Consider the following 9,321-nt stretch of genomic DNA (forward strand, 5'->3'; position numbering starts at 1 on the left):
CCATCTACTTGGCTCGAACACTCACTCACTCTCAAACTTTTGTATTCACTTGCTCTCAAACTCTCACACTCGCTTTGGCCAATACATGGCTCGTACATTTTCTAGTACCCAGGTACTCAAACCTTGGCATCTCGCCCAGGTACCTAAACCCTGGCATCGCGCCCAGGTACCCAAAACCCTGGCATATTCCCCAGGTACCCAAAACCCTGGCATCACGCCCAGGTACCTAAACCCTAGCATTGTGTCCAGATACTAGAACCCTAGCATCGTGGCCAGGTACTCAAACCCTGGCATCGCGCCCAGGTACCCAAAACCGTGGCATTGTACCCAGGTACCCAAAAACGCTGGCATCATGTCTAAGTACCCAAACCTTGGCATCACTTCTAGGTACCCAAACCCTGGCATCGTGCCCAGGTACCCAAAACCTTGGCATCGCGCCCAGGTACCCAAACCCTGGCATCGCGCCCAGGTACCCAAAACCCTAGCATTGCACCCAGGTACCCAAAAACACTCGCATCATGTCCAGGTACCCAAACCCTAGTATCGCGCCCAGGTGCCTAAATCGTTGCATCGCGCTTAGGTACTCAAAATCCTGACATCACACCCAGGTACCCAAACCTTGGCATCGCGCCCAAGTACCCAAAACCTTGGCATCGCGCCCAGGTACCTAAACCCTGTCATCGTGCCCAAGTACCCAAACCTTAGCATCCCGCCCAGGTCGTCAAACCTTGCATTATGCATCGCATCCAGGTCACTAAAACTTGAAGACCTTATCTTCGAGTCCGCAAACCCTGGCATCACGCCTAGGTCATCAAACTCAAAGGCTTTGCCCTTAGGTCAGCAAGACCTAGTATTTCACTAGGTCGCCAAACCTCGCATATCACACCACTCAAGCGTCATTTATGCACGGCTACTCTTTTATGAATTCTACAAAGAGCATGGTTTGGTCAAACAGTCGAAGAACTACGCCACATCATTAACAATGACCACATAGGTTGGTCAAATAGTCAACGAACTACTCCGCATCAGCAACGATGGCCCACAAATCAAACAATCAACGGTCAAAGATATGTGTTATTTACCACGTTATCACTATACCCCGAATAGAAGAGCGAAGACATGAAGACCTGAGTTGGGAGCAGGACTCAAGATTACCTAGGATCCGGGAGGTACTTGGTTTGGTGGCTGAAGTTTAGGGCTCATCGAGTTGATCCTCGACCTGACTTGTAGAGAGAGAAATACCATTTTGACTCCCAAAATTATTAACCTCATTTTAATATAGCGTTATAATTATTTGAGTTATTTATCTCTTTTAATTATTATATTAACTAATTCATATGTGATGTCATTCAATGATATCATCCAACCTCTCACCTGGCCTATATAAGGAAATGTTCCAAGGTCAAGAGGGGTACAACAAACAGGGAGGAAAACACCTCCTAGACATTGAGAGCTCTAAGCCTCTCTCTTAGGTTGTCTTTACAACCCTTAAACATTTACTAAGGGAGTCAATGGTGTTTAGTACATTGCTATCCTTTTTTTTTCTCTCTCTTTTAAATTTGCTTGGGCTTCCACCTTTCGCAGTCCACCTTAGATTCTATTATGTTGTCTGGATCACTTAAATTTGTGTATGATATCACCATTTATATGTATTTTATTGTGTTACGAAAAGAACCCTCGCAAAGTAAAAAGTGAAAGAGTGAGTGATTCACATTGTTACAAGTCAACAAAAAGAGAAAAGAAAATGAGAGTGATTCACATTTTCATGCATCCAATTATCTAGCAGGTGGCAGAATTAATAGGACAAAAGTAAAGACGCTGGAAGGACCATGCAGGGGGCTCATCAGTCAGATTTTTTAGTAACTTCCCTACTCTCTCTCTAATTATTACCATCGTTTTTCTTATTCCAACCTATCGGCACGTTCTAGAAAAAAAAGGTAATATGTGTCACACAGAACATCATATGATTGGTAGTTGAGATATTGAGCCTCTTGTGCATGTTAGAAGTGCAGCCAAGGCCATAGGGCTACCGGTCATGTGTCTCCTGTCATTAATGTTAGCAATACATGTGAATACACTCACACCTCGTCTAAATTTATTTTATTGTATTTATTTTTTATTTTTTATGTAAATCGATTTGATGTGTCATAAATCATGATAAATTCACACAAATTTTAGACTAATTATTTTCTACAACTCATTTACTTTAGCTTATTTTACATTACATTATTTTTAATTAATCATAACATAATTCAACCAACAAACCATTCTCTTTAATCATTCAACCTATTAATTCGAGTTCAATTCCATAGTACCTTGTAAGTTAAGTTGAACATCAGAACACCTTCCCACAGTATTTAAAAATCCACCATTAGCCACCATGACTGGTAAAGTCTTGTCCCTCTGAACGAGATAACCACATTGTTTAGCGATAGAACGATGTAGGAAATTATGGGTAGAACCAGAGTTGATGAGGACAATAATTGGGCAATTTTTGAGTGCCATAAGAGCATGTAAAGAAATTTCTGAAGTAGAAGATTCAGTGCCACCAACTTCTACAGTTTCAATTTCAGATGCTGCAACTTCCTTATCTATTTCACCTTCCAAGAGAGATAACTGAGATTTTTGACACCGATGTTTAGGCTTATAAATTTCATCACAATTAAAACCAAGCCCCTTTTCTCTTTGTTCCTTCTGCTCGGTAAGCAACTCCACACATAGTTATTCACACTTGTTGTTTGCATAGCGTAACTTCCTACACACTAGCTGGTGTGTCGTTTGCATGGTGCATCTTTTCTACACATTGGTGGAAAGGGACATTTTTCTTCATTCACTACATAATACTCAAGTTTCAAGAAATTCAACCAACTAAAACTTTCTACCATTTCTACAATATTCTCGTAATCATCATTGTCATGTTTACTTTAATTAAAAATGATTGTGTTAGTTTTAAAATGTTGAGGTTTAACTTGAATATATATATATATTTAATTTGAAAAACATATATATTTTTTGTAATTACTTTGAACAATCTTAAGTTAAATCAAAATATTTGGTTATACTACATAAAAATGATTTTAGTGAGCTTATTAAATGAACTATTAATTCTTAAACATCCAATTTTATGCTACAATCTAACAATACTAACTAAGAGTTGTAGTGAGCCCATGACAACTGTTTAACACCCGGAGATAAATTTGGCAATTTCGTAATAGGCTTAGGTGCAAACGTAATGTTAGAAGGTCGAGAAGGAGATGGCGAGTAGCAAACCTTATCGCATTATGGGCCGCTGTTGCATTAATTGCATCTTCTTGATAGAGTGCCAATTCATAGGCCTCGGTTAAACTTAGCGAGCGAAGCAATCGAAGTCCAGCATTAATATCAGCATGAAGCGCCGAGAGAAAAATACCAACGTGATGCGACTCAAGCATACCAAGAACCATGTTAACAAGTTGCTAAAACTCAGTAATAAATTCGCGGAAAGTGCCAGTTTGAGATAGTTTGGGTAGTGAACTACAAGGATCAATGTGTTGTTGAGACCCAAAGTAAATACATATTGCATGAGAAAATTATTGCCATGTCAGAATACCCAAAGTCTATTTAATCCAACGATACCACGAAGTAGCATCTCCTTGGATGCACTGTAGCCAATGGAACCATCTGCTCCTCTAAAAGCCCATTGAGTTCCTGGAATTGTTCAACTTGAAACAACCACCTTTCAGGGTCAATACCATCAACTTTTGGAAAATCAATTCGGAGAGTGAGCATGCAACTATGAATGATTGGAACAACTAGTCGATCCGTATTGTCGTCACGGTGAAGCGGTCGAGTAAGGTTGTCACCCTGTACTGGTATGCGATCATCACGTTGGGGACGAACATGCATGATTAGGTTGGGCTGCTTGTCTATCTGTTAGGGGCAACACAACTGCGTGAAATTGCTAAAAACTAGCTTGATTATCACGCAACATCGCATCCATCCTAGTAGTAAGGGCAGCAACCTTCTCTTCAAGTTCCTTGACCGTTAAATTGAGAATACTAATGGAATCGAAGATAAAGATGATTAACAGTAGAAAAGAAAGAGGAAAAAAAAAAAAATTGGGCAGTCTGAGATCGAATGCTCTGATACTAGATGTTAGGGTTCTAAACCTTAAATTGATCTTTTGATTGGAGATCAACCACCGATAATCCTTTGAATTGGGAAAATATTAAGTTTTTATTCATAATAACCCTAATTCCATTACATGAGCATCATATATATATGAAAAATATAAATAGCAGACTTTCTAACATAGCAAATAATTATTGGAAAGAAACAATATTCCTAAAATAGACTTAACAGTAGTAGGTTCCTAACAGAATTCATTAATTTATGCAAACATCATCCAAGCAAAGCCTGGTAAATTTATACTTGATTTGTGAGCATTCCAACTGAATCCTTCAATTCTTCAATATAACTAATGAACAATTCACTGCATTGAGGCATGGAAGTAGGGGGATCGAGCATGCTTGTCTCAGAAGTTCCACCATTTTTCACTATAAATGCAGTTTTCATGCCCCAGGTCAGATGTTTAGTCAAATGACAGTGCCATAGCCATACACCTAACAAAAAAATTTTATCATCCATTGTTAACCGTACATCAAATATTTTGAACCAATTTAAACTTTAAGGGTTGACCTAGTTGGAAAAGATTTGGGTCATGGTGTCTCAAGAAGGATCAGGTTTTAGGATCGGTTCCTTCTAGGTGCAAACAATTCCTTAGGGACCATGCCCGGGGACATAGTCCAAGCTTTGCTAGTCCGTGTGGGGGCACCTTGCACAGGTCGGTAAAATAGTAGGGGCAAAGCCCTTTATAGGAAAAAAGAATACTTTGAACCAATTATATATTTATTTATTTATTTTTACCAAGAACGTACATGCATACCTGGATTATTTGCTTGGAACCTGACAGTGACCCATCCCCTTTTAGGAACTCGAATTGTATTCAATTCAGGTGGATCAACAAGATTGTATGTATTTGGATGGGTCTGATTGTTGAAATTCCCAACTCCTGATCCAACTACGTAAAAGCTATAGCCGTGCAAATGCATTGGGTGATTCACTGATCCCAGCATCACATCCGTCCCTTGGAACACTATCTCCACTGTTTCATTGTAATTTAACACCTTCACCTTCGTCCCTATGGTTGGTGTTTTATAGGCATCCAAATCTGTCCCTGTAAAATTGTAAAATACAAGTGGCTGGTTCGGAAAATCTGCAGTGTAGATCCCACTAATATTCCTGCATAAACAATAAAATTAATAATAAAAAAAGAAAAAGAAAAAAGAGGGAACATATATATATACCTATACCTGTAGTAGGCAAGCAGTATATCTATAGACGGATTGTGAAATGTTACGTTATTGAATGCTGAACTAAGCCGATTTCCATCAAATGATTGACATGAAGCATTTGGACAAGCAATCTCTTTCTGAGAAACATCTACAAACATATGGGTAGTTATGTTTAATGGTACATTTATTGGATGTTCTTCGCTGGCCAAGCTTCTTAGGCGTGACAAGAATTCGTTTGCGATCACAATGCTTCTATGGGAAGGAAGGTTGGATGGGAAGAGAGGTTGAGATGGGGGAGTATAGCTGCCTCTATACTCTATAATGGCCGCGGTAGCATTTTCTATATCAGCTTTGCCAACAGTGACATATTGTCTAGCGGCCATGTAATAGTGACCAAGAGGTCTATTTGCTGTCAGTAGAACATTCATGGTTTGTCCAGGTGATATTACCACGAATGGGGTGTTCACAGGTTTCAGGTAGCTCCCGTCCATTCCAACAACAGTGACATTGTGATCAGCAACGGCGAAAAAGAGTTCCGAGTTCACTGCTGCATTGATAATGCGGAGAAGATACGTCTTGCCATAATCAACAAGCATATGATATGTTGTTTCTGCTGCACTTAATTCAACAATTTTATATAATCAGCTTATCATATAATAAAATTAAACACCATGTTCTTCTTAGTCATGCATTTCAATACTCAGTAATATAAGGGCATTGTTTGCCAACTACCAAAGGAGTCACTCTGATGGGCTAATCTAAATAGCGTGGGTCTTAAATTGTTTGTTGGGGTCTTTGGGTTTAGATAGTCTTTTGGGCATTCTGTTTACATATTTATACAATTGTTTTAAAAACAAAAAAGTAAAATGTTATATGCTAGCTATAGAAATTTGAAGCATGAGATAATATGAGCATTTTAACAAAGTGAAGTAATTAAAATTTACTTTTTTATATGATAATTAAATTTCATAGTAAATATTATAATGTTGAGTTTGGCAGTATTGATCGAATTAATGCCTGTAATTTAAAAAAGTTGTGATATTCAAATAAATTAGTTAATTTTATTTGTCAAAGTAAAACATATAAGCAGGGGCGGATCTAGGAATTCATATGAGGGGGGACAAATTTATATAGAGGTTTTTTTATATATATATATAATTTCAGGGGAGGCAATTTCAAAATTTTTTTAGTATAAATGCAAAGAAGTATAAATTTAGGGGTGTAAAATGAAATAATAAAAAATTTCAATGAGGATAATTTCAAAATTTTATGAGTAGAAATGCAAAAAAGTATAAATTTAGGGGTGTAAAATGAAATAATAAAAAATTTCTGTAAGGGTAATTTTGAAATTTTATGAGTATAAATGTAAAAAAGTATAAATTTAGGGGTATTAAATGAAATAATAAAAAATTTCAGGAGAGCCGACGCCCCCACTAAGCCTTTTACACATCGGTGCTTGCATATAAGGCCATTAAATTATAGACGTGGATTTCATTTTTCAATTTGAAATCAGAAATTACTAATTTCATAGATGTGGAGTACGAAGTCCACATTAGTGCAAAAATATTTATAAATGACATGTAATTATAGTTGTATGTAACATTGCAACAAACCATACCACTAGGGCAATCAAAAAATGTTCCTGGTTGGCCGTTAATGACATATGCATCTGCTCGTGGTAAGTCTGCACCGACAAGGAGATCCTCATGAAGCTCTTCATTCACATCTCCATTGTACCAAGAAGCTGCAAGTGAGAAAGAAGCTTGAAAATGACATAAATCTTTATATATATATATATATATATATATATATATATATATATATATATATATATATACTACGTATAAAATTCTGTGATCAAATGGATTGCATACCGAGTACTATGACCTCTTCTGCATCAGGTTTGGGAAATGGATAAGTGGTTCCCTCGGCAGGCAAGATGATGATGGCACCATGCACACTACTTTGAGTCCACTCACTATGGGCATGCCACCATAGGGTTCCTTCCTCCGTAGAAAATATGACCTTGTAGGTGAAATTTGTGCCCGCCTCAATCGAACACTGTGTGATGTAAAGTGGACCATCCGACCATGGATTCCTTGGTTGCTTCACTCCATGCCTATATATATATATATATATATATATATATATATATATAGGTCATTATCCATATTACCCCGCATTGAATCATTAAATTTGTGCCAGGCTCAAGTGAAAAATTGTTGCTTCCAATTTTTGTAGTGAACCAAGTCATCGTTGCCAATATTTCAATTATTTTTGTCATGTTTGGCACTAGATATTGAAAAATTATTAAATAGTTTTAAAGCAAGTGGTCCGCACAATTACAGCATGTCACTTTAATTTTTCGCCAAAAAAAAAAAAATCTGTCTCATTAGAAAAAGTGAACCATAAGAATTTAATAATATGCATGAGACTCGATGATAGAATATGCTCACCGATTAGGACATATCAAGAAGAAATACTAATTCGAGTAAAAAGATCTAAAATAAAGATGGAATTCAATTTCAGTTGCCCTAAGTAGTACTCGTTGAAAGCAGCCTACCCTGCCAATGACTAGAGTCAATTTTTTTTGTTACTTTTAGATTCCAAGTGGACTCGATGATAGAATATACTCACTGAATGGGACACATCAACGATACTCGAAGCAACCGTTGCAGATCAATAAGCCCTAACTTAAATTATATGAATTTTTCCTCATTAAAAGAGAGATTTAGTGTTTGAGTCCAGGTAGGACAATAGTTGGTTTATATGTTTGCTTTATCATTAAAATAAAAAATAAAAGGCAAAATTCGAGTGATGGGCCATTTTTCATTGACATATGTATGGGACATTTTAGCTGAAGAAAAGCACTTTAATTTCTTCCCATTCCTTGAGTTACTGGTCCAGTTCAAGCTAGGTTGGCGTTTGGTATGGTCAATTAACTTAATTGGTGCATGTTCTTGATCTATTACCAACTTTAAATAAAATTTTGTGTGTGTGTGAGAGAGAGAGAGCGAGAGAGAGGGAGAGAACCAGTGAAGTGTGACACCATAATTGCCATGATTATGAACATTCACAAAAGCAGTATCTCCTTTGTGTACTTGAATAACCGGCCCAGGAAAACTATCATTAACGGTCAACATGCTCTTTGTACTGCAAAGTCTTGTAAAATTTGTCTCCTTCAGCTGCAAGCAAATGAAGAATAATTATAAATAATCCAACAATATATAATATATAAGCAATGTGCTTGTGCGCGAACACACACACACACACACATATATATATATATATATATTGATACTTACAACAAAGTCATAATAATGGTCCTCGGCCTGAGCCAGACTAGTGATGGAAAGTAGTAATAAAACGAAACATAGGTACTTTGAGAACACACACACATTGTTGATGAAATGCATTTATTTTTTTTTCCTTTTCTGCAAAACCTCTTCAAGTCTATAATATATGAGGAACACACATACAAGTTCATTTTATACATAGAAGCATATGTTTCTTTCAAGAATATCGTTTGTGGTGGACTTTCGGTTGGATTAATTGGCATTTATTCATTTTGGCAACATTTCTAGGTGTCCTAACCCTACTTACCATCGTGTGGTTTTGATCAGGTTGCTATACGTTGCTCTATGCATAAAAACACAGAAAAAGGAGTGGTCTTGTTTAGTTTGCTATACGTTGCTCAAACATAAGACGGATTCACATTGAAGAGAGTGGGGCAATTGCGCCCACTGAAATTTTTTAATCATGTGGTAGTGTGCCCCAGAAAAAAGCATTAAATTCCTCCTAAATAAATTAAGAAAACAGAGAGAGAGAGAGAGAGAGAGATTCGTAAAAGTAAGTCTAAATTGGTGGCAGAATTAATAGGAAAAAGTAAGGACGCTGGAAGGACCATCCATCAGTCAGATTTTTCAGTAACTTCCCTTCTCTCTCTCTCTCTCCTTCCTTCTCCTTTTGAGTCAGATTTTTTATTTTT

General features: G+C 37.1%; 1 protein-coding gene across 1 annotated transcript; it reads right to left on the minus strand.

Annotated features, from left to right (window-relative positions):
* Nucleotides 1-4,196: 4,196 nt before the first annotated feature.
* On the minus strand, nucleotides 4,197-8,800 carry LOC132278650 (putative laccase-9). Its single transcript, XM_059780495.1, has 7 exons — nucleotides 8,639-8,800; nucleotides 8,367-8,518; nucleotides 7,208-7,452; nucleotides 6,952-7,077; nucleotides 5,352-5,946; nucleotides 4,925-5,280; nucleotides 4,197-4,601 (listed from the first exon to the last, which is right to left on the minus strand). Exons 1-7 carry the CDS (start codon nucleotides 8,747-8,749, stop codon nucleotides 4,405-4,407), a joined length of 1,782 nt encoding a protein of 593 aa, XP_059636478.1. The 5' UTR covers nucleotides 8,750-8,800; the 3' UTR covers nucleotides 4,197-4,404.
* Nucleotides 8,801-9,321: the final 521 nt, after the last annotated feature.

Source organism: Cornus florida, unplaced genomic scaffold (assembly GCF_030987335.1).
Source record: "Cornus florida cultivar Cherokee Brave unplaced genomic scaffold, ASM3098733v1 CherokeeBrave_3.0.0_Hap2_Chr10, whole genome shotgun sequence".
In the NCBI taxonomy this organism is placed as follows: Eukaryota; Viridiplantae; Streptophyta; class Magnoliopsida; order Cornales; family Cornaceae; genus Cornus; species Cornus florida.